This window comes from Cuculus canorus, chromosome 18, assembly GCF_017976375.1.
Source record: "Cuculus canorus isolate bCucCan1 chromosome 18, bCucCan1.pri, whole genome shotgun sequence".
In the NCBI taxonomy this organism is placed as follows: Eukaryota; Metazoa; Chordata; class Aves; order Cuculiformes; family Cuculidae; genus Cuculus; species Cuculus canorus.
This window is the reverse complement of record NC_071418.1, coordinates 6,136,095-6,161,231: the sequence shown is the minus strand read 5'-3', so window position 1 is coordinate 6,161,231 and position 25,137 is coordinate 6,136,095. Positions and strand designations below refer to the sequence as shown.

The 25,137-nt window shown below is 50.0% G+C and overlaps 1 protein-coding gene across 3 annotated transcripts in view; it reads left to right on the top strand.

Moving 5' to 3' along the window:
* Window positions 1–25,137, top strand: part of SLC39A11 (solute carrier family 39 member 11) — a 100,230-nt gene that overhangs the window by 50,648 nt on the left and 24,445 nt on the right. For all 3 annotated transcript variants that reach the window (XM_054083662.1, XM_054083660.1, XM_054083661.1), the window contains exons 6-7: window positions 3,407–3,577; window positions 24,010–24,079. In XM_054083662.1, coding sequence (XP_053939637.1) covers window positions 3,407–3,577; window positions 24,010–24,079 — 241 coding nt within the window. The remainder of the gene's footprint in view (window positions 1–3,406; window positions 3,578–24,009; window positions 24,080–25,137) is intronic.

Below are 25,137 nucleotides of genomic sequence, written 5' to 3'. Positions count from 1 at the left end.
CAGGAGGCAGCAATTCCCTTCCCCGGGGGGACTCTGTGTGTCCGAGGGGACAGCGAAGGATCTTGGCCATCCTGCCACCGCGGTGGTCCCTTCCCTGCTGCCAGGCTGGAGAGAGCTGCAAATCCCTGGGGAGCAGTACATGAGGAACAGCTGAATGGGAGCTGTGGGTGCAATAGCAGGGGACAAACCAACGTCCCTGCCAGCAGAGCGGATGCCAAGGCAGAGTTGTTTTGTTCAGAGATGGAAAGATAGATTTTTTGGAAACGCTGATGACATTTGGTTTATTGGTTCTGTTAAGTGCCAAGCGAAGAGCAGCTGGGAGGTGTTGATTTTTTTGGCTCATTCTCCCTAAACTGTGGGGACAAGAACTGAGAAATCTGGGGGTTCCACCCACGGCTCTGCTGCGGGTTTGCTGTGTGGCTCTGGGTGAGGTACTCCTGCCTCTCCTGCCCAGGAGCAGATGGATATCAGCTGTATTGTAATGATCGGAAATTCCCTGCTAAAGTAAATGCCTAGATTTACTAATTTTATTTAGTTTATCCCATAAAAGATGAGGGGGATGCGATCAAGGACTTTGCCAGAGCAGTGACATAGGATGATGTATGGCTCCTTGATTTGGCATTTTGCTACATGCGCTGCTGTGGCTGGAGGGAGAGGCTGGATTGATCCAGGGGAGGATTTATCCAGGAGCCTGAGCCTGGTTCCTGGGGTAGGTGAGAAAAAGGTAAGGGAAGAGCTAAAATTGCAGAGGAAGATGTGTCGCACACAGGTTTGTTCTTGCCTGGATGGCACAGGCTGCTGTCAGCTCAACAGCTGAGTTTAGTTTTAAGTGCACCCTGAAAGTAGGAGATGCTGAGGATGGACTGAAGGAGGTCATGGAATGAGCTGAGTGAAAAAAAAAAGAAATCAAAATTGAAGAAAATTGCCAGTGCTGTGGAGCAGCTCGCTTGGTGTCGGTAACACTGCTCCGAGCTGGTGCTGCGGGAGGTGAGAGCGCAGCTGAGGTGCTGCTGCACTGTTGGCAGGTGGTATTTCTGGCCTGATTTAAGAAAAAACAACTCGCTGATCTTATATTCTGCATTTTCCCTGCATTCCCCAGCGCATACCTGAAGCCTGCAAAATGCAAAGCTTCCTCAGCAGTCATAGAAACCTCTGCTTTCAGCATTCATCCTGTGTTTGTACCTCACAAAAACTGCCTGTGGAGCCCACACTGCCCTGACTGTCAGTGTTGGCTTTGCTCGTGCTTTTATTTAACATTTGTTGCTTTCTATAAAGGGAAAAGTGCTGATGTTTTGTCACTTGCATGCAAGTGCTTTTCTCTAAATGTCACGTAAACCAGTTTTCCTCCTTCCTGGAAAGCCCTTGATTCTGGAAGGGGATTCCTTCACCTCCCTATATCCTCGCCTTACCCTGGTTTTCGTGTGGGTGGTCCTGCAGTGTGAGTGATGCCGGGAGCCCAGGGGCAGCGTGAGGACAATGCCGTGGTGCAAACCCACGGCTGCATCGGTGATGGAGCTGTTGGCAGTGTGCTGGGTGTAGGTCCATGGGTCAGCATCGGTGGCCAGGGCAGGTTCAGCTGAGGATAATGCAGTTTGTGGGGCCAGGGGGATGCATGCCAAGCAATTAAAGGAATCCAGTCGCCTGGCAGAAGAAGGGAATTTCATCTCTAAGTGGCTTCAGCCTTGGCTGCCCCGTTGCCAGCGGTTTGCTGCGCCAGCGTTCCTGCGGTGAGTTGGACAAGCTGCTCCGCTGGATCTGATTGTCCTTGCTATTGCTTAAAAAAAATATTTATCTTTGTCCCTGCAGGCTGGAATGAAGCTCTCCCATCAAGTGTTACTGTGCATTGTTGACTGGGCTAGGATTTGGGGACAGAAAGTGTCTGGCTCCGTACGGCTAATGACAATGACAATATTTATCTCCGCAGCATCTTGCTCTGTTTGCAGACCAGCAACGGCAATGGCTTTTTGGGGAAAAGCATGAGAGTTGTGGGTGCTGCAGTTTGCAGCCCTGGTGAGGCCATCCAGGGATGTTCCTGTAGCATGGGAGGAGGGAATCAATGGAGAGCCGTGTGGTCCCACTGCAGACAAGTGGAGTTTTAGTGTTTGTCCTGTTTTTTGGGGTACCAAAATACATTAAATTCATGGTTTTATTTTCTGTATTGTTGAGGTCCCTTTCGGGATGCCTTTACGTGTCCATTTTTGTGTTAGAGATGGCAAGATGCAGAGCGTTGCTGACACCCGTGCTGTCCCAAGGTGACCCTGTGTGTCAATTTACATGAGCGCTTTTATGCTGAGGTTCTTAATTGGCCCTAAAAACACATGCTGCGCAGTGCGCAGCGTGACAGTTGGGCATCATCCTGCCTCCAAACGGCAGGGGAAGCAATTGCCGTTCTGTCCAAATGGTTCCAGACTGCTCCTTACACTGTGTCTGCGAAAAAATTCTTGGAGTGGGTGGGTCAAGTGACAGGAGAAAGAACTATAACTCCAGGGGCAGAGAATTGTATTGTCTGCATGTTACATCTTTAATAGGAAGCTATAGTTGCTACTGGGTGAGATTGAGGTATTTGTACTCCTTGTTTCTCAGCTTCCTTTCACCTTTTCGTGCTCAAGGTGAGCAGTGAAGGTCTTGGTATGCGTAGGCTGTATTGTGTTGCTGCCTGGTGCTCGTTCCACCATTCACAGCCCTAACTGGGGTTTGAGGTTTAGTGGTTTGTTTTTAAGTAACTGATTGAAATAGAGCTGATAGGGATGGTCCAGCTGGGAGCAGAGGTCCAGGAAAGGCAGAGTTATCTCATGATGTCTTGGCAACTGGCAGCAGCAAATCTTTTGGTAGTGGAACAAATGGTTCCTAAATATGGCACAATGGACTCGTTTCGTGACTGGAGTGAAATCAAAAGGAAGCATTACAGGGTTTTCCTTTATCAGCAAAGGCAATAGAACTGCTGACCTGCCAGGTTTGAGGTTGGTTGGGGGACACGATCTGGTCTTGCTGTGGCTCCCTGGGGCTGCTGTCTGGCAGCTCTGACCTCATCATCCTCGTTAGCCCCTGACCCAGAGCCGGCCCCTGCCAAATCTGAACTTTATAGGTGGCTGTGAGCTTGGAAGATGATGCTGGGGAGCTGTGCGGGGCCAGGAGCAGGTCCTGGGAGGAGGAAAAGACGGAGAATGAGCTTTGGCTTTGCCTCAGGGTCTCCCTGGCCCGTGGGCTCTGCAGTTTGCCTGGAGGGAAGCTCCCTACCCCAAATTGAAATGAAGGGGAGGAGGGGACCAACACATCCCCCTTCATCCTGCCTTTGGTCAGTGTTTTTCCTTGCCTCCGCTTTTTCCTTCTGGGAGGGGCGGCAGAAGATGCTCAGCTGTCTGTTTGTCTCCTTCTTGGCTGACCCAGCTGTTTTTTGTACCTACAGACAAAGTTGAGAACGGGGAGCCCTATCAGAGGAGGAAGGGTGTGGGGAACAGCTTGCCCGACGGCCCCCCGGCATTCCCTGCAGCCAGGGATGGTGCCCCGACAGCCAGCAGCAGCAGCTGGAGGCGGATTATGCTGATGATCCTCGCTATAACCATCCACAACATCCCAGGTAAGTCCTAGCCATCTGTCCATCCATCCTGGATCATAGGCAGCCTCTTCCCAGTGCTGTCCTGGGAGGATTGCACAGAGCTGCCACCTTTTCGCCCTTCGTTTTTCTTGCTGCTCACAGGTGGCACTCACTGAGCAGGTGCTGGGGTGCATTTTGATAAGGTCTATCACATCAAATCCTCTCTCTCTCTTGGCAGGGCTGCTCTGTATAAGGTCTTGGCAGCAAAACCCTCTTTGGGGAGGAGGACTTTGGAAGGAGCCTGTGGGCTCGGGCTTGCTCCTGCATCTTGAACATCTGCAGCCTTGCTTGCTATTGCCAACCTGTTGGGGGCGAAAACTGTAAATCGGAGAGTATATTGAGAAAGATAACACTGTAAAGACAACAAATTCTGGTCTCTTTTCAATTCTCTTCTGCTCTGTGTACCAGCAAGAGATGCATTTTAAAGCACTGCTTTTCTGCAGGAGCACGTACAATTGGGGTTTTCTTATTCAAGGGATGGAGTTTGCCAGTAGATGGAAAACTGCAGAGCCTTGAGTCTTACAAGAGCTGTGTCCTGTCAGGGGCTGGGCGTTGAGACCATAGGAAAGGATGCAATTACCAAAAAGATGAGATAAATTTGTAACAGCTGAGGACACTTGGCTGCTTTGCAATTCTTAACGGTGTTGGAAGTAATAGAAGGTAACCTTTTAAACCGATTGCTTTCCTGGTTTACTCTCCCCTCTCTCCTCTTCTCCTTCCCCTCCTCTTTTCTTTCTTCTTTCCCAGCTCTGTCTCTGCCTCTCTCAGGTTGTAGCCTGGAGGGGTGGGGGCAGGAGTAATAGGGAAAGGCTTTTTCTGCATGACTTGGATATGTAAACCTGGGGAAAAATGATGAGTGCCCTTGGAAGAGCCATGGTTTCTGAGCTGGTGTGAACGTGTGGTTTGTTGGCAGGGAAGCGGCTATTGTCAAGCCGTGAGAGCTGCAGTAGCGCAGGGCTGTCTTGAGAGAGGGGGAGGGGGAGCTGCCTTGCCTCCTCATGCCTCCTTTTCGACTTCCACAGCGACTTTTAGCTAGGTCATCTGTCTTGAATTCCATCACTGGATAGGCTTCCCATTACAGGTCTGTAATCAGAGATCCTCTATTTCCGCCCTGCAAGGGCACCCCAGGATTGAAGGGGAGTTAAAAATCCAAGCCAACATGCAGCGAGCTGCCTCGACGTTGGAGTTGGGCTGCGCGTGAGCATTTGAGCATCCGTGTGCTGCTGTCTCTTCCAGCCTTACTGCTTCTTCCTTGTCTCTGGGCAGCAATTGCTTTATTCCAGTTGGTCATTGGTTCCAGCACCCTTGGGTGCTCCTGGCCCTGCAGCTTGGGGCACCCCCCTGCCCAGGCTGTTGTAACCCCAATGCCGGTTGATACTTTGCTGCACCTTTGTGGTTGAACTGCCTGTGCATTGCTAACAGGGTCTCCTTCTGCACATTAATGCTTCTCTAGTCTTGTCAGCAAAAGGATTTTCCTCTTTTCACCTCTTTTTCTCCCTTTAATTATAGGTAGATGACTCAAATGCCTTAGTGCATCTCCACCTATTGCTGGGGAGGGCAGATGCCTGGCAGACGAGGCAAATAGGGAGCTTTAAATTAGACATGGAAAAAGGGGAAGTGTTTGCACCAAGTGAACTGTAATTGGAATTCATCCTTCAAAGTGTTGGGGAGCCTGGGGTGAAGAGCTTGGCAGTGTGTGTATCTCTCTGCCTCTAACTGTGTCGGCTGGAGATTCCTGTCACTGGAAAAAAAGGGGAAAGTTTTGTTAGAGGAGTGAACAAAGTGTCACCAGCAGCAATAGGTTAATGGCAGCGTGGTCCTGGCTGCCACGGAGATGCCGGTCTAACCTTTCATTGCTTCTGCAAGAGTACAAAGTCTCCCTTGAATGGTTGCAGAGGCTCAGAAATTCTCTCTTGTGTCGTAAAGGGCACAACATTAAAGTTTCATATTGAGAGGTGTGTGAGAGCGATGGCGTGCGGATGGCTCTGCCGCTCAGCTCCTGCCTGGAGGCTTGACTCAGCTCAGCAGGCATCTCTGGGGGTGTCTGTCCCTGCCAAGCCCTGTCCCCAAAGCCCCTCTCCTGCTCTTTTCCAGCTGGCATGTCCCTTTCTAACAGCTCCACAGTGCTGGTGTGCTGCTCTTTCTGCTCAGTGGGTCCACTCAGCGGTGGCAAAGCCCTCTACTGATGTCCTTATTTCAACGAGGATTTGCCCAAAGTCATCCAGAGGTTTCAAGTTGTGCAGAGGTTGGACTTGAACCGACTTCTCCCCAGAGCCCGGCCTGCAGGTCACAGGTTGCCAGTGCCGATTTTGCCCCAATAAATAATTCAGATTATGATGAAAATGAGAGCTTGTGGCCTGCCCTGTTTATTACCAGGGTCTGGTCTTTCATAGAATCACTAGGTTGGAAAGGACCTACTGGATCATCAAGTCCAACCATTCCTAACAATCCCTAAATCATGCCCCTCGTAGAATCATAGAATCACCAGGTTGGAAAGGACCCACTGGATCATCGAGTCCAACCATCCCTAACACTCCCTTAAACCATGTCCCTAAGCACTTCATCCACCCATTCCTTAAACACCTCCAGGGAAGGCGACTCGACCCCCTCCCTGGGCAGCTGTTCCAGTGCACGATGACTCTGTCTGTGAAGATTTTTTTTCTGATATCCAGCCTGAACCTCCCCTGACGGAGCTTCAGGCCATTCCCTCTTGTCCTGTCCCCTGTCCCTTGGGAGAAGAGCCCAGCTCCCTCCTCTCCACAACCTACTTTCAGGTAGTTGTAGAGAGCAATAAGGTCTCCCCTCAGCCTCCTCTTCTCCAGGCTGAACAACCCCAGCTCTCTCAGCCGCTCCTTGTCAGACTTGTTCTCCAGCCCCTCTCCAGCTCCGTTGCTCTTCTCTGGACACGCTCCAGAGAAGCGTATTTCTTGTGTGAAAAAGCAGATGCCGGTCCAGCCTCTGGGTGAGCAGCGGGATGGGGTTTGGCTTGGCTTTTGCCAGAGTCCTTTTGCTTTCCTGGCAGAGTCCTAGCAGCACTGGTGGCAACTTCTCTGCTCTGCTGTGGCCCCTGCCTGCAGCGCAGGGTTTGGAAACACTGTAATGCTCTACCTCAATTATCATCCCTGCGAGCGGAAAGGCTGACACTATAATTAGCACAGCCTCCTGCAGTGTAATGACACCTCAGTTAGTGTGCGGGATGGCAGCGCCTGTGCGGGGGGAGGAGGCAGGAGGTGCTGAGCTGAGAAGTTGGGGGTGCTCAGTGTCTTGGCACAGCTGGCACACTCGCTTCTTGATTTGGCAGCAGGGCATGGCTCTCATGCGTGCCGTGCTTCCACATGAGCTCAACGTCCTTCTCTGGTCATCAAAGGTTGTCCAGGTGGTTTCCAAGGGTTTTCTGTCCTACCCTTATCTTTGTGCAGCACATCCCTCTGGGAGGATGCAATGCTTGGGTTGCTGCAGCGAGAAGGATGCAGCCGAGAGTGGACCACTCCAGTCCATGCTCTCCTTCTGCCCAAGTGCCTCTGGTGGGCAGGAGCTGCCTTGCTCCTCTGAAACCTGTGGTGTTTCACATCTGAGCCCAAGCTCTACCCAATCTCTCCATTTGAGGGTTAAAACCTTTGCGAGCACAAGGCCTGGTCGTGTTTTCAGATATTAGGAAGAAATTCTTCATGATGAGGATGGTGAGGCCCTGCCCCTGGTTGCCCAGAGCAGTGGTGGCTGCCCCATCCCTGGAGGTGTTCAAGGCCAGGTTGGATGGGGCTTGGAGCAACCTGATCCCATGGGAGGTGTCTCTGCCCATGGCAGGAGTGGAACTGGATGGGCTTTAAGGTCCCATCCAAAGCAAACCATTCTATGTTTTCCACTGCCACTGGTGGGAAATGGGTTTCCTTTTTTGTTGCCAGTAGAGAACAGTTTTATTTACTTTGAGCCCCGTTTTAGGGATAAACACATTTCAGTCTTGGCAATGAGCTATCTTGGGTTTCAGGCGAATATGCTGGGAGCCAGTTAATGTGCGGGTGAGATAATTGAATGTAAAGACCAGCCTCTCACATTCAGTTTGTATTTAGTGGGCTCTGCCGGCAAGCTAAAGATTTGTTAATTTGTTCCAAAGCTGGGGCTGGCAATGTAAAGAATAAATTGATAATGACAGGAGATGCCAAACCGCTGACTATTCCTGCAAATTAATATTCATATATGCTAGGTTTAGTGGAACATTAATTATGTATTTAATCAAGCCCTGTTTATTCTGGTTTATCTTTGTACCTTGGGTGGCTGTTATGCTGAAGACTTCAGATTAATTAAAATGTTACTGGTGTATCACAAATAACAATTAGCGAGGTGTGAGTTGAACGGCTTTCCTCTTTGTGTTCCTTTCAAAGGGAGGAGGAGAGCCCTTTTGGAGGGATGGAGCTGGTGGGGCTCGCTGGGGTGCAGGGTCCTTCTGCAGGGCTTGGCTCCTGGAGAGCTCTGCTCTGCTCCAAGCCGTGGTGCTGTGCAGGCAGGGATGTCCCTGCTGTCTGATGTCAAGGAGCCCTCCCATGTGGAGCCTACGTCCTGCCCATATTGCTCGTACTGGTACAGGGGAGATGGAGGGTAAGGATCAAGGCCAGGTTCTGCAGCTGCCTTTGTGCCCTGGGGCTCTCCTTGGAGTCACAAGGGTGTCGTGAGGATCTGTGCCTGCCTGGGACCCTTAACCAGAGCCCCACTCATTTCCCAGCAGGTGTCCATATAGGGTGATGGGCATGGGGAAAGGGCTGCAGATGATTCCTCTGTTGGCTTGTGGTGATGCCCTGCCTTTATTTCCTCTGGCAGCTGGGAAACACAGGTTTCTCTGCCGCAAAAGCCCTCAACTGTCAGCAGGTACCTGAGATCCTGCTTGCTCAACGCTGAGATCTTGCTTGCTCCAGGGCTGTGGTGTCCCATCCCTCCATCACGCTGAGGAGCATCCCTGCTGGCACAGCCTTCTCTGCTGCCGCTTGTCCCTGGGGGAGGCAGCGGGGCTGATTCTGGGACTGGGTGCTGGCAGCCACCCTAATGTTACCAGGGAAACCTGAATTTTCCTTTTTCTTTGCGATGCGGTGGGCAGGACGTGGTGGCCCCTGATCCTGGCACATGACACGAGTCATATGCTTTGCTCCAGCTCTTTCCTTCCTGCAAGAAAATATCTTGCTTTTCCATATTCAGTCTATGTTTGCTCCCTGATTCGATTTCTGTGATGTTTCTGCTCCAGCTGTTTCCGTTAAGCAGAGGTGCCTGGGAGGGAGAAAATGGGATGTGGCGGTGGTGGTGTGGTGTTCACAGAGCTACCGAGTCATGGTGCGAGGTGGCACTGATGTCCCGTGCTCGCCCCCAAATCTCACATGGCTCCATCTGAGACTCCCTCTCCTGTTCCCTTTGCCAGAAACCCATTAGCAAGCCAGGATTTATTTCTTTTTCACGAGAAAGGAACAAAGCAAGGAGCAGAACAGAATGTGTGAGCTAAATATGGAGCAAATTCACTGTCGGTGGCGAAGGTGCAATGGGGAGCAGGGGAGGGGTGGTGGGGGATCGCCATGGACAGGAGAGAACAGAGCAACTTTTAAACAGAACAACTTTTAGATCGTGACATCTATGAGAAAGATGAATTAATCTCCTGGGAAGCTGAGCTGGGGTGGAGTAGGTCCTCGCATACCCAGGTGACAGTGTCCAAGTGCTTAAAGGGGGCTACAGGTAAGCTGGGGAGGGGCTCTTTGTCAGGGAACACAGTAATAGGACAAGTGGAGAAGGTTTAAGCTGAAATAGGGAAGATTGAGATGAGACCTTAGGAAGAAATGTTTTTCTGTGAGGGTGGTGAGGCCCTGGCCCAGGCTGCCCAGAGAAGCTGTGGCTGCCCCATCCCTGGGGATGTTCAAAGCCAGATTGGATGAGGCTTTGAGCAACCTGATCCAGTGGAGAGGGGCTTGGAACTGGGTGGGCTTTAAGGTCCCTTCCAAACCAAGCCTCTTCAGCTGGCCTGTTTGAATGATTGCCAAACAAGTTCCTGGCATTGAAGGCTGGAGGAGTGCGATGGAGGGATGCAACCAACTTCTTGTTTGTCAGCTGGTAGAGATGTGTCTAAAACAAAAGAATATCACTGATGAGGCAGGAGCTTTGTGGTGAGATTCACAGGATCCTGGAATAGTTTGGGTTGGAAGGGAACTTAAAGATCATCTAGTTCCAACCCCCATTCATGATGAAAAGGGTTATTTGATGTCTTCTTTCTCTTTCTCCTCAGTACAAGAACGACATTGAGTTACTGAAGTGTGTCAAGAGAAAGGCAATGGACCTGGTGAAGGGTCTGGAGCCACAGTCTTATGAGGAGCAGCTGAGGGAACTGGGCCTGTTTAGTCTGGAGAAGAGGAGGCTCAGGGGGAGACTTCATCGCTCTCTACAGCTCCCTGAAAGGAGATTGTAGTGAGGTGGGTGCTGGTCTCTTCTCCCAAGTAACAAGTGAGAGGACAAGAAGAAATGGCCTCGGGTTGTGTCAGGGGAGGTTTAGATTGGATATTAGGAAAAAATTCTTTACTAAAAGAGTGGTGAAGCACTGGAACAGGCAGCCCAGGGAAGTGGTGGAGTCATCATCTCTGGAAGGGTTCAAAAGATGTGTAGATGTGGTGCTTCGGGACACTGTTTAGTAGGCACAGTGTTGTTGGGCTAATGGTTGGACTGGATGATCTTCAAGGTCTTTTCCAAGCCAAGCTTCTATGATTCAGTCTTCCAGGTGAGCACCCTGCAGTGGTGGTGTCTTACTGCCACAAAGCAGTGACTGAGTCCAGGTTTGACGTGTTCTGCCAGTGAGTACAGGGTGGGATGATGGAGACTGCAGCTTTTTAAATCTTGAGCCAAGTCAGTGAGGTTCAGACAGAGCTTGTCCATCAGACCCAAACCAGAGCTGATATTTTCTGTGGTGGAGCTGGTCCTTAGATGGTCGTAAATTCAGGGATACGAAGGGATTGCCTGTTGCTGAAGAGGAGGGCATGGAGAGAGGCGTTTGCGGGTGGCTACAGCAGCACAGAGGTTGCATACCGTGCTGTCAGATTGGTGTTCCTTGAGAAGGGGTGATTTCCAGGTTGGGTACTTTGTCATTAGCAAAAATTGATTGAATTTGCTCTCCTGGGACAGGCGCTCCCATGCACTCAGCCTCCTGCGAGAAGGCTGGGGCAATGAGAGGGATATTGCATCTCAATTATAAAGAAAAGTGATTATTTATATGAATGTTCCCAGAGATCCATTAAAGGCTGGTAACATTCATTTTGAATTTTTTTGTTGGTCTGTTGAAATCAAGGCTTGTTGACTTCAATATGCATTTGGTACCCACTGGGGTTCGGCAGAGCGTGAGAACGAGAACTGTTTAGCTGTGCCGATTAATCTGTGTCTTGTCTGCGTGATGCCTTCTTCTGAAATCACAGCAGACCTTCTTCCACTGCTGCTTCTGGTGGGCACATTGCTCTTAATGGTTATTTTTGGCCACTCTTGGAGCACCTTTGGTTTCTGCTGAAAGGCATTATTTTTAGTAAGAAAAAGGAGAAGATTTCTCTGCAGCTTGAGTTTTTGAGAACAAGGTGAAGGGAAGATGTGGGTAAGAGGAGGTGTCCACGTTGTGCAAAATGCGATGGAGTTCAATCGCTGTGGAGGGGAGCAGAGCCTGGCGCCAGCTCAGCCTGCACTCGTGACTCGAAGGGAAGATGCACGTTTGAACAGTCATGATTTTTTTCAACAACGGTTTCTACCACGGTGGGGAAAAGCATCCTGGAATGAAGCTTTCTAAAGCTGCTACCCGTTGCATGTCTGATTTGATTTTTGGAAGAACCCTTTGGGCGCGGATATGTCAGGGGTTGAGCAGTGGTTGTTTGCAGTGGCGCTGTGATGTGATGACCCCGCGAGCGGCCAGCGGGAGAGGAGAAAGGTCAGATCAGAAGCAGCCCTCAAAGGCAGAGCTGGGTGTTCAGCGCTAGCCGGAGTGTTTCAGACGGCAGTGACTCATGTGGGATCAGGAGGAGCGTGGCCGCATGCATCGCTCTGGCAAAGATTGCTCTAACCTTTCATTAAACCTCCCATTAATTGTCACCTCATCAGCACATATTTTGACATTTTCATCTATTAAGCACCTCAATGGATTGAAATGATTTGCTCAAAGTCATTAAGTGTCTGTGCAAGGGGGTGGAATGCGTGGGGAGGTGGGCAGGTGAAGTGCCGGCACCGGGAGAAGGATGCAGGCAACAGCCCCAGCCGTGGGTGATGCTCTCAGCTCTGCCCTGCTCCTACACTCAAGATGAGGTGCCACCAACAAAAACCTGGTCTTGTAAAAGTGAAGGCTAGAAACAAATCCTCCCATGGGAACAACAGGGCTCTCCTGGGTACCTGTGTGCTGTGCATCGCTGTTTTGCTGCAGTCTGTGTGCACTCAGGGTATGGGTACCCCTCTGCAGAGCAGAGCTCTGTCGTTGTGAGAGGAAACGGCCTCAAGTTATGCCAGGGCAGGTTTAGATTGGTTATTAGGAAAAAAATTCTTTGCTGAAAGAGTGGTGAAGCACTGGCAGAGGCTGCCCAGGGTGGTGGTGGAGCCTCCATTCCTGGAGGGGTTCAAAATGCGTGTAGATGTGGCACTTCGGGACATGGTTCAATAGCCATGGGAGTGTTGGGCTGATGGTTGGACTGGATGAGCTTAGAGGTCTTTTCCAATCTTAGTTATTCTGTGATTGCCAGGGATGGGAAGGGGCCCTGGCCTTGGCTCTAGGCTGATTTTTGGCTCTGTGGCCGCTGGCTCAGCTTCCTTGGGACCTCTCTGTGCTCCGCCTGAGCAGATGGAGGCTGAGGCTTTGGGTCTGGGGTGCTCTGGGAAATGATGTGTGAATAACAGCCTGACATAAATGTAATTTTGTCTGTTACGTGGGCATGGTCGGGAGGTCTTCCTCGCTGGTGCTCTTAAAGAGAGGGAGAGCGTGGTCGGGGGGGAGAGAGTCAAGGGGTCTCTAATGCCCCACTGGCAGCAGCTCATATTTCAAAAACTCGTTTGTAGGCAGACACCTGGAAAGCCTGCAGAGATCTGATAATGTACATTTATCTCTGCAGCATGGTTTTGAGTTGGTGATCGGTGTTTTCTAAGTGGTAACAGCCACAAAGGTGACAAAAGCCAATTAAATACAGTATTTCCACCAGGTGAAATGAAGGGCTGCTGAAATATGCATGTGGAAGCTCCTCTTTTTTTCTTATCCCACTCGGATCTCACAGCTCTATTGCATTAAACATCTGTGAGCAGTGGCCTGAGAAATTATTTGTGTGCTAGAAATGAAACATTAAATATCTGTGATGGATTCAGGTTGTGTGGGGTCACGGACAACCTGTTTCCAGCATAAGTCTGTCCCTGCTTTTAGTGTTGTTCTGGGTTGTTTGGGAAAGAGTTTTCTTCTCCAGAGAAGTGTTTCCATGATGAAGGAGCTTTGGGATATTGGGCAGTTAATGCCAGCACCTTTAATTCTTTAAAATTCCCTGGGACCCCCTCTGGGTAAAGCATTTGGTAGCCTGTTGGGGGTTAAAATCCCCTTTTAATGGCAATTTAACTCCATGGTGTTGCAGCATACACAGCAGTATGGTCTGGTTTTCTTCACGTCCATTTGCTTTTCCAGGTGATGTGGGGCTCAACCCTGTTGTTGTCTGATGCTTTCCATCATCTCTTGCATAATCTTGATAGAGCCTGTCCACAAATCCCTGTGAAACTTGGAGGCAAAGCTGCACTGTTAGTTTTTATCTTTCAGAATCAAAGCAATAGAGTTGAACTGTTTGGGCATGTCAGAAGGTTTTGAGAGGTTTTACCTTCTTTTGGCTTAGCGTATGCACCTCACGGGCTTCAGCCGGTGCTGGATTGTTTCTTTATTAATGCCTGTAATGGGTAAACTCCTGAGTCATTTATAGAGCTGTGTCTGGAGCAAGAGGGAGAAGCTGAGCTAACAAGCGATGCTGAAGCAGGTCCGTGGTGGCTTGCCTGCAATTCCCTATCCAGAAAGGCAATTTCTTTCCATTTTCAAACTGTCTGGCTTTGCTATGCTTTCCTACTGCTGTTGGCCACACAAACCTTTACCAGGTTTTCATCCCACTCACCTTTTGCCTGCCCTGAACGTGCAATCACCTAAGCAGGCACTGCAGGGCTTCCCATCAGTACCAGCCATGCTGGAGCTGGCAGCTGTCTGCACAATGTGCCTGGCCACGCTCACCCATTTTAGTTGTTTTCTCCTTCTGGGGTGTTATGGTGTGAAAAAAAAACCACATGGGTTCAATTCTCCTATTGCTTTTTTCACAGCCAGCATTTTGGTGGCGGGACACGGTGGGACTGGGCTGGGCAGGATCCACAGGGCTTCACGGCTCTGCATCTGCCTGTGGTTGCAAACAGTTGAGAGTAGTGATTGCCCAGAACTGCTTTGTCTGAGCAGATTAATCCAGCTGGTGCCTTGGGTTTTGTTTTCTCTGTCCTGTCACTGTCTGTTGGCAGGGTCAGGATGCGAGCGGTGCGTGGGCTGCGGCGTGCGAATCCGCAGGGGAAAGGGAACCGAGCCATTTCCCTATCCCACCATACGTTCCTCGAACAAAAGCTCTTGTTTGCTGGGAACCCAGGGGAGGCGAGGGGACAAGTGAATAATTCATACCACAAATAATAATACATGCTGCTATAAACTGCAAATTAATCATTTAAATTTTGTCTTTGTGTTCTGCTGAAAGGAGTTTTGGTTAGGCTAATAATCAGAAATGATCTGGCCTCGTTAGCTGGCTTCTCCTGCAGGGCTTTAGAGAAGGCATAAAATGCATTGAAATTCTGCTTGGCCAACGTGACTTTGTCCCATCTCCTTTTGGTGTTGGGGTCTCCACAGGCAGCTTCTACCTGTGGCTGCAGGGCTGCCTTCAGGTCAAGCCCATTGTCGCTGCTTAATAATTCATGAAAATGTAACTCGAGGGACTCCTGTGCCTTTGTTCCATCCACACTCCAATCTGCTGCTGCTCTCCAGACTCTCTTCATGGGCGTGTTTCAAGGATGAGGACTTCTGTGTGTATATGTCCCTCTGTGATGAACCTACCTGAGCCTGGGGAGCTGTGTCTCACCCAGATGAGCTGAACCAAAGCCAAACTCTAACAAGTAGCAGTCTTTTATAGTAAATTGCAGGTTGGTTTGTTCTCACGAAGCAGCACGGCAGCCGTGATGGGTGCCATAAATGTTTAAGCAGAAGGTATAGGTGTATTGCATGTGTGTGCATGGGCAGCAGTGGTTTCTAGAAGAGGATGGAGAACCTTACATGTGCTGATGGGGCAATTCATGAGGGTCTGGAAAATAATCATAGAAGCCTAGAATGGTTTGGATTGGAAGGGACCTCAAAGCCCATCCAGTTCCAACTCCCTGCCATAGGTAGGGACACCTCCCACTGGATCAGGTTACTCAAAGTCTCATCCAACATGGTCTTGAACAACTCTAGGGATAGGGCAGCCACCAACCTGGGGCAGTGTCCCCCACCGTCATAGGACAACATTTCTTCCTAAGATCTCACCTGGATCTAAAGCATCTAAAGGCACTTGCCTTCTTGCTGGCTTTGAGGGAGTTTGGGCTGGGGAGCCGGGGCTGTGAGCTTTTGGGGGTTCTGAGAATCACCACACTCTTGTGCTAGGGCAGTTTGCTGGAAGTCCTGGGGAGCAGGGAGGGTGCTGCTGGCATTCTGAGAAGCTGACGCCTGAGCTGGAGTGGGAGGTAAACTGTGTCCCAGGGCTCCTGTACCACACAGGGATGTGGAAATCCAGCCAAGCAGATGTTTCTAGGAAGTCGCGTGCCAGAGATCCAGGTGCTTTCGTGTGGAAGAGCCTGTGTTTATGGATGTGGAAGAGAAATGCAACATGGTGAGTGGTGAGGTCAAGAGTAAGAGCACTCACACCGCTGTGCTGAGACCTCTGATCTTGTTCCAGAAGTGCCTGTGACAGCAGCTGGGGCTGTAGAGGAAACACCCCTCCGCAGGGCTGGAGCTGATGGGACGTGCTGCCGCGTATGTGTGTGAGTGGTGGTGGAACAAGGCCACCTCCAGAGCCGTGGTAGGATCGATGTTTCAAACGCAAAATGAGATCTGCTGCTTTCTAGCTTGGTGAAGTTAAAAAAAGAAAAGAAAAAAAAAGGTCTTTCTGAAATGACTTTAACCTCCTTCTTGTTTGTCTTGTAACGGTGGATACCTAGAAATGTGAAAATCACTGAATTCTGGTAATATCTGTGCTTTCTTGTGCAGTAACAATAAAATGATGTTACCTAGAAGGAACTGGAATTCAGTCTTGAGGGAAGAAGCTTAAGAGTTTAAATGTCGACAACAGGGACATGCTTCAACTCTCCTAGAAATAAAAACCTCATTATAGCAAGATTAATTTCCCACTAGAACTTAACAGTTCTTCAAAGAGGAGGATGAATAATTGATGACATGTTGGTATCTAGAGTACGTTCCTAAAGGAAGTGTGTTCATTTGCTGGCCCAGGAGAATTAGCTCCTTAAATCCCTGCAGGAGGAGATAACGTCGCTCACGGCTCTGTTAAAGCTGCTGCCGGGCTCGCGGTGCTGGTGGGGGCTGCACAGTCCCAGCTTGGGGTCTGTGTGTGTAAAGCACTAAGGTGCAAGTAGCTGTTGCAACAATTCATATCACCGAGGGGAGGCACCTGGGCAGCCCTTTACGAGCCCAGCAGTGCTTTAATCTTTAATCAGATGATGCTTTTGCAGTGAACCCTGTGAGCGTGTCTCTGTCACAGCGTCCGTGTTGATCCGGTGTTGCATCGGGTGTGCGTTTCCTCATGCTAAGGGGATTCTCCACATCGCAGACTCTTCCCTTTGCTCACAAAGGCTTTTTTACTCCCGTTAAATCCATAATTCTTTCCCTTTCTTTCAAAGCTACGCTGAACCCTGTTCTCCTCGTTTGCTCCAGAAGTCAGATGTCCCCAGCAGGCAGAGCTGTGGTATTTCTGCTGTAGGTAGAAGTTCTTTACAAACTCTTTTCCTCTAATTTGTGCCCTCTGTCCATGCCTGAGATTTTGCCTCCGTTCAGACCGCAGGATCTGTGAGTTGGTTTTTGTTTGGTTGTCACCGCAGACCCTCCTGGCTGTGTCCTGCAAGGGTAGTTTTTAGGTGGGCAGCACCCTCCTAATCCATCCTCTTGGAGAGCAGGAAACATGGGATAAACTAAAGGATAACAAGTGTCCCTGTCACTGCCATCCTAACCTGCTTGTAGGATGCACAAGAAGGACTTAGATTTGTTGGAGTGGGTCCAGAGGAGGCCACAAAGATGATCTGAGAGCTGAAGCACGTCTTCTACGAGGACAGGCTGAGAGAGCTGGAACGCAGCCTGGAGAAGAGATGGCTCTGGAGAGACTTTATAGCAGCGTCCCACTGCTGAAAGGGGCTCCAGGGAGGACGGGGACAGACTTTTTAGCAAGGCCTGTTGTGACAGGAGAAGGAGTAAAGGTTTTAAACTAAGGAAGGGGAGATTTAGACTGGATATAGGGAGGAAATTTTTTTACAAACCTAGCACAGGTTGTCCAGGGAAGCAGTGGAGTGCTCCATCCAGGGAAACATTCAGGGTCAGATTGGACAGAGCTCTGAACAACCTGATGTGGTTAAAGACGTCGCTGATCATAGAATCATAGAATCACCAGGTTGGAAAGGACCCCTGGATCATCGAGTCCAACCATTCCTAACACTCCCTAAACCATGTCCCTCAGCACTTCATCCACCCATGCCTTAAACACCTCCAGGGAAGGCGACTCGACCCCCTCCCTGGGCAGCTGTTCCAGTGCCCGATGACTCTGTCTGTGAAGAATTTTTTTCTGATATCCAACCTGACCCTCCCCTGGCGGAGCTTCAGGCCATTCCCCCTTGTCCTGTCCCCTGTCACTGGGGAGAAGAGCCCAGCTCCCTCCTCTCCACAACCTCCTTTCAGGCAGTTGTAGAGAGCAATAAGGTCTCCCCTCAGCCTCCTCTTCTCCAGGCTAAACACCCCCAGCTCTCTCAGCCGCTCCTCGTCAGACTTGTTCTCCAGCCCCCTCACCAGCTTCGTTGCTCTTCTCTGGACACTCTCCAGAGCCTCAACATCCTTCTTGTGGTGAGGGGTTCAGAACTGAACACAGTACTCAAGGTGCGGTGTCACCAGTGCCAATCCTGCAGGGCGGTTGGTCTGGAAGACCTATGAAGGTCCCCTCTAACCCAAAGCATTCTATGATTCTTGTGCATCAAGAGAAGGGGGGAAAAAGACCCCTATCACCTGTGACGTTGTTGCACAAGAGTGGGCTGTCAGCTCAAAGATGACACACACACTAGTGGTGATCCCAGCCAAGGCAAAACCTCTGGGATGCTGCAACATCATTTTCTTTCTTCCTGAAACACTGCCTATGGGATGACAAACAGATTTGGAGAGAAAAGTGAATTTTAGTTGATTCCTTTTTTTAACGCTCCTGTAGGATATTGTTCTCGATGCACTGCCTGCTTCTTTGCTCTTTACTGCATGTAAGAGTAATGTGATAACAGGCATTAATTTCCTTGGTGCTGTAATTCGTCAAGACCCTGTAAGTGATGCTTGCCATTTACTCACTTGGATTTCTAGGAAATCTGAAGGACTTTTATTTTCAGTTGTTTTTGTGAACAGTCCTTCTCCTGAGGATTACGAGTGGCTTCCCACAGGGGCTGTGAAGCTCATTTCATGCTCAGAAATGGAACTGGTGAGGGCAGGATCTCTGAGCCACACGAAAGCCTGGGTTTGCAGGAGGGTTTTTCTGGTTGCTGATTGATGCAGCAGGCTGTGATTCCTGCCTGGCTGCATAAGCTGTCCTGAATAGCATTTAAAAATCACAGCCTGCTTAATTTCACCCATTTCTTTCACCCGGTTTCTCTTGCGGACGTGGTTGGTGGGTGATAAGGGAAAGATTTGATGGGATGAAATCGGCCATTCTGCTTTCAAATTGATCCTTTGATCTTAAGGCTCATGTGGCATTTGCAGCCTGTGGCACTGGGGGATGATCCCTGTTCTGTGAGCATGGAGGTGAGCTCTGAGCAGGACTGGAGCTGGTGCTACTCACAAAATAGTTACTGGAGAGTGTGAGAGCAAAGAAACAGCGTTCAATGCTCTGAGCAATGGCAGAAGTTAATTCAGACCAGAGGAAGTGGGCAAAAGCAGATTTCAGACCAGGGGAACCAAGCAGCCTCCCAGATGGGTTTAATCTCTCTTTGTTTCTCAGTTTAGGCATAGTTTGGGGTTCCTACCCCTTTGGTTGAACACGTATGGCACCATCAGTGTGTACCTGAGCAGTGAATCTGGGCTGGCTGAGCCTTCCCTGTTAATGACAGCCTTTTGCTTTCAGAGTAGAAGCATCCCTTCATTAAGTGTCTCCTTCTTTTTATTAGGCTGTTTTGTACCTTATCCTCATCCAGGTCTTTGCTCTTGGCTGCTTAGGAACTGGCAGCGCAGAGCCATGTCCAGGTGCCCCAGGACCATCTCACATCTACCACAACTCATTCCGGTGCGACTGGGCTGCCTCGATGCCAGCCCCTCGCTCCTGCCGAGCAAAGCTTCCTCTCCTCCCTGCCGAGGAGAAGAATTGACAGGAAAGTGCAGCACTAAAGCACTTTTTGGGGAGTGAGGCCAAAGGCAGGACACCCTCCTCTAGCTCAGAGCACCACAGTGGTGCACAGTGTGCGGAGCCCACATGGTCCCTCAGGGCTGCAGAGCTTTGGCCTCCCTGGGAACATCCCAGCATGGATTGGGAACATTCAGAGCTTTCCAGTCTGAGGAGGAGGTGGATCAGTGCTGGGCTTCATCCCAAAGCCCGTCCCAGCCAATTTGTGTGCTCCTGTAGATTAGAGCAGACGGGAATGTTGTCACTGTCCTCCTGGCTCAATGTGACAGAACATCTTGTGCTGTTTTGCAGCTCTGCTTATGGGGCACTGAAGTGAAATTAAAATAAAAATAAAACCAGAGCTGTGGCAGTGTGCCGCACACATCCGAGTCCCCTTCGCTTGAATGCAAGTGGACGAGTATTGGGGGAGCTGTGGACCTCAGGCCAAGCATCAAGGTGTCAGGGGTGCTCTGGGAGCAGCGTGGCTCTCACTTTGGCTGACGTCCTCGTGCCAGCTTTTCATGTGCTGTGTAAATCTCTCCTGGGCTGCTTTGCTCGGTGCTGTGGCCGTTGTGTTGTACCGCATCATCACCTTCTGCCAACCTGTGGTGCCTTGATGTGACTCTGTGCTCCTCTAGCTTTGCTCTGCTCCTGTTTCCATGTTCCTTCCCTCTGCACCCACTCCTCCTTCCTGAGTTATTTCATCTTGGCTTTTCCTTTCCAAATGTTACAGTGGCTGCCTTCTCGGTCAAGATGTTTTCTGGGCTCGGAGCAATGCTCCTGCAAGACCTACGTGCTGTCCCCACTCCTGTGTGGTACTCTCCTGCCGTGCCCATGGCCACCATCCACGTGGCTCTGAATGTGCTCTCCGAGGCTGTGGAGAAGGGAGTTGATCCTGCATCAAGGAGGAGTGGAGGAGGACAGCAGAGCTTGGCCCCAGAAATGGTATCAGCTCCCAGAGCAGGGAAGATGGATTCTCCTTGGCTTTGGGGCTGGTGGGTGGTCCATGGTGCTATGAAGATGCCCTGGTTTAGATCAGGTCTGCATAGCAGACGTCAAATGTAAGAAGACCCATGGATTTCATGCTTTTTGCCCTCGCCACCACTGGCAGCAGACAGCCACAACGTATCCTGTAGCCATCCAGCATTAACAACTGGAATCTCTGTAGTGACCCTCCAGTGCGGTTATTGCTTTTCAGGTTGAGATTTTTAAGCTTTTTTTTTTTTTGCTTTTTTCTGAAAACAAGCAGAGAGGAAAATGCCTTTGCAATGAGCACTGCTGGCTGAGAGGTTTGTAGCTGATCCTTAAGTTGGCGTAGGATTAGCCTGATCCCTGGGTAATGCCTTATTGGGATAAAGCATCTTGAATTGTAAGCCAAGGAAGCCCAAGAGAGGCAAAATCCTTTTGTTTAGCTTAAAGAGAAGCATTTTTCTTGTCAGTGGTTGAGATTGGTCATATTTTTCTTTCTGTGTTCTGCCACTCTGTGAAGAGATGCTGAATTAACACCCCAGCCTGGTGCCTTCCCCGTGCGAGCTCTCCAGCTAATAGGATTGTCCTGAGCCACTGGTTCTTCCAGTGCTATTACTGGTTGCAAGAGGGGCTGACAACTGCTTCAGCCACTGGAATCCTTGGAAACCCCCTCTCTGACAGGGAAAGGTTTCCTGGGGAATCATGGAAGCCCCAGTCAGTCACTGAAGGTGTTCAAGGCCAGGTTGGATGCGGCTTGGAGCAACCTGATCTGGTGGAAAGCATCCCTGTCTGTGGCAGGGGGTTGGAACTGGATGATCTTGAAGGTCCCTTCCAACCAAACTGTTCTTTGACATACGTGCCTGCCTTCCACCTTCTTTCACATCCCAGGCAGAGGGACTTTTGCCTTCCTTTTTGTAGAGTAGTGGCCCGACGTAAATCCTTCAGTAATTGAGAGTTTCCTGGGTCTTTGCTTCTCTTTGTCTTTGCTTGCGATGGTGCCAATAACCAGAAATTGCACAGGGCTGTTTATTTTTCTATAAACTGAGCCGTCGGTGGGTGAGGAGCTCTGCTCTCCCATCCCCATCTTCAGTGACCTAATGTCTAGTCATCCGTTTGCAGAGCTTTCAGTGCAGCGTACCTGTAAGTGATTGATATAGAAACGTTAACCTTTCTCTTTTTGTATCTTTTCCCACCTGAAGAAGCCACTTGGATTATTTATAATTTAAGTATGTGCAGAATATCCGAGAGAGGGGCTATAACCAGAGGGCTGAGCTGGCCATGGGGCTTTGAGTGTGGGCAAGCTGACAGCAAAGCTGTTTGCTTTCCATGTAAATCTCAGTGTATCGTCTTGCTTACCTGAAAAACAGTCATTTTGAGGTTTGACATCTTCTTTGAAGAGGTTGAACGTGTGTTACTGAAGCGGTGAAGTGATTGTGTGATCTTAGAAGGCTTTTCTAAATAAAATAATTGAAGCAAATCTCAGCTGTGGACTGAATGCATCACACCATACTTTCAGTGTATAATTAGAGGCTTCTCGTGCCTCAGCAGTGACCATGGCTGGGGTCCCTGATGTCTCTGGACCATGCACGACACCAGATTTGCTTGGCTGTGGGTTCCTGGTGGATGCTCTGTGGTCACCAGCCCGTTGGCCAATTTGTGGTTGTATTTGTCCCACCCCAGCTCTCGTGTCCTCCGATGGGATGTGGGGACCTGGACAAGCCCATGGCCTGAGGCTGCTGTGTCACCTGCCCCTCTCTGTGCTGGTGAGCATTTCCACTGCGCTGTCGCTTATACCATCGGCGGCTTCTCCCTCTCTAAATAAGCAGTTCACTACACACCATCTGTTGATTTTAATTTGCCATAATTTGTTTCCATGTATATGTAATTTGTACTTGCCATTAATTGTGCTGCTGACTTTCTTATTCTATGAGGCTTGCTTTGCAGCGGGAAATTGCTGTGGTTTTTCCCCTCTGTCAAAGCTATTTTTGTTACTCACACAAATTGGCACTTTTGTCCTTTGAATTTTGTTCTCTGGGCAAGTCTTGCTTAAAAAGGAGCCTTTTGGAAGAGCAGTGCCAGACGCGTTTGTGTGGAGCTTCGTTACATCCTCATAGCTGTACTGAGCACGGTCATTAAATGTCTTTATGAAGATCTGCCTCCAAACTCTGCTTAACTGCCTGCGGAGCAGAGACCTTCCAAGCCATCACCATCAGCCCCTTGGGCTCTGCTCCTGCCCCAGGCGCTTGCCCACCTCCTGGGTGGGTGATGTTGGGGCAGTGTCCACTTGGCACCAGTGTGGGATCCCTCCAGGGCTGGCGCGTTCCCATATGCTTGGATTCCTCTGGCTGTTTCTCTAGATGGACTTATCACCCAATCATGGTGTTTTAGAGACAATTTGGAGTCTCCTTACCCCATAACCCTGGCTCTAAGGTTGATGACTGCTGTCGTTTTCCCTGTTTCTATCCTCCGCCTTGTTACAAACCTTGGATTGGGGCACTGAGGTGGTGTAGTGGTTTGATTCTCCTTGCTCAGCCTGGACTCGAGGATGCAAATGCCGTGATTATCCGAGTTAGTGCTGCATTTTATGATGTGTTTCCAAGGCAACTGGAAATTCAGAAGACCACAAACACACACACACAGTCCTTTCCTTCTGCGACCTTATCCTCCAGTACACAGGTAAACACTCTCAGTGACATTTTCAACCTGTTTGAAGGCTCATCTAAACAGTTCCCACTGTCCCCTCACACGGCTGCCAGCAGCCCGAGTGGGTAATTGTCCCCTTTGAAGGCTGTAAAACCCAACCAGCTACACAAACAGGTTCGTTTTTGTTTCCCCCCCCTCCACCATCTCATCTTGCTTTCACGGGAGCAAAACCAGAGAGGCTGAAAAACCAAAAATAGGATTTTGAACAAAGGGAAGAAAAGTAGCAGTGGTTTGATGCTTTCTGAAAACAAGGTTTTATTTTCTGGGAGGGATGAGGGAGCTGTGCCAGTGGTGGGAGGAGAAGAAAAGTTTGAGAAAGGGCAGGAGGGGAACGAGGAAGGATGGAGCACTTATCCCTAAGGAGCTGCACAGAGGAAGCAGTGGTGGATCTCGAGTCTCTCACGCCTGCTACCCTCCTGGGAAGGCTCTTTGGCTGGTTTTCTTTGGGTTTCATGGGATTCACTGTAACCTAAAATTATGGGATTAACTGCAGTCTAAAATAATCTGCAAGGTGGGGATTTTCTCATGGAGTTTGGGTTGCCCTCTGCGTTGGAGACTGTCAGGACAGGCATCGTGGTGATATTTGGGTGTGGAAAGACCAGCAAGCGGGGAGGTGGCATTGCTGGGAGCCTGGTTCTGGCTTAGTGCAGCTCCTGGAGAGCTTTTGGGAGAAGTCGGTGTTTGGTTCTTCTCCAACCCTCCGTGGCACCAGTTCATCTGCACTGTGCAGAGGTGGCTCTCTGCAGAGAGCTTTGCCAGCCTGGGGTCCTTTTGAGCAGGCTTTGCTGTTTCACTCTGATATGCTCTGTATTAAAATAGCATTTCAGCTGGTGGGGCTTGTGATCTTTTCCCCTCCAGTGCACTCATAAATTCGGAAACCTCTCCTCTTTCTCTGTTGGCTGCCTAAAAAACTGCTGATTTGGGTTCGTTGTGGGCACCCTGCGCAGTGGTAGACTCTTGTGTTGAGCTTAAATACACTGAGATTAAAATAAGAAGAATAACGTCCCGCTTCTCTGCTCACACCAGTCTTTGCTCTGTTGAAGCGCAGGAGGAAGGACTGTCTAAGGGCTATTGTAGGTTTTGACCTTACTGTTTTTTTCCTTCCTGTTTCAGAGGGTCTGGCAGTGGGAGTTGGATTTGGGGCAATTGGAAAATCAGCATCTGCGACCTTCCAAAGTGCCAGGTAAGGCGCAACACTGCTTCTGGTGTTCAAAGTCAGGTTGGATGGGGCTTGGAACAATCTGATCCAGTGGGAGATGTCCCTGCTCACGGCAAGGGGAGGTGGGACTGGATGAGCTTTGAGGTCCCTTCCAACCCAAATCATTCTATGATTCTGGTCTGCGTGCATCAGGTTTTATGCACACCTTTGCATCTTGGAGGTTCTCTGTCCCGCTTTGCTCCTGTGCCAAGCTGATTGGAGATGCATTGATTACTGAAACTTGTCTGGAAGCACAAATGCGGGCAGAAGAAGTTCCTAGTTCTGTCGTGTTTTCCTAGTGGTTATGCTTGTCATACGCGAAAAAAAGGTTTCTGTCATCAGTGCCTGGTTTCTGCCCTGGTTCTGTGTTCTGCCTCGCTGAGCAGATCAATGGAGCTGAGGTGGCTGATGGAGAGGAGGCAACATGTGTAGGTTCCACTGCAGGGAGCTTGGGTCTGAATAGGTGCACACAACCCTCATTGCTCCAGGAATTTAGGGGGTATATTGCTGGGCTACATAAGGAGGCACTCACAGCTTCCTCCCTGCGCTGCTTGCTGCCAAGGGGTTTGCGTGCATCACACTGGGTTTTTATTCTCCTCTCCCTTATCCCCATTAAACATCCCTGGTGATGCTGCCAGCTTAGCTAAAGACTGGAAGCTGTTTCCATCTGGGGAGCTTCCCCCATGGGGAACTTCAGAGTGAGGGGAGAAAAAAACCCTGCAGATAAGACTGAAAACCAGAAACGTTTAAATCGTGTTGAGACAGAGTGAAATCTCAGCCTGGCCAAGTCCCTTTCCTTGCCCAGCAGCCAGAGTTTAAAGGTGATTGTGGGCAAAAGTGAACAGCAGAGACTTGCAGGGTCTGGGACAACCTTCTCTCCCACTGCTCCTGCCAGTATCTTCATGACTCCATGCAAGGATGCTGTCATCTTGTCCTCATCCCGCTACAGCTGAGCTGGGAGCAGTCGTGGCTCCATTCCCTGCGGAGCAGGCGGGCTCCCCAGCACAGCATCCCCACTCTCTCTTCAGAGAAACGCTGTGATT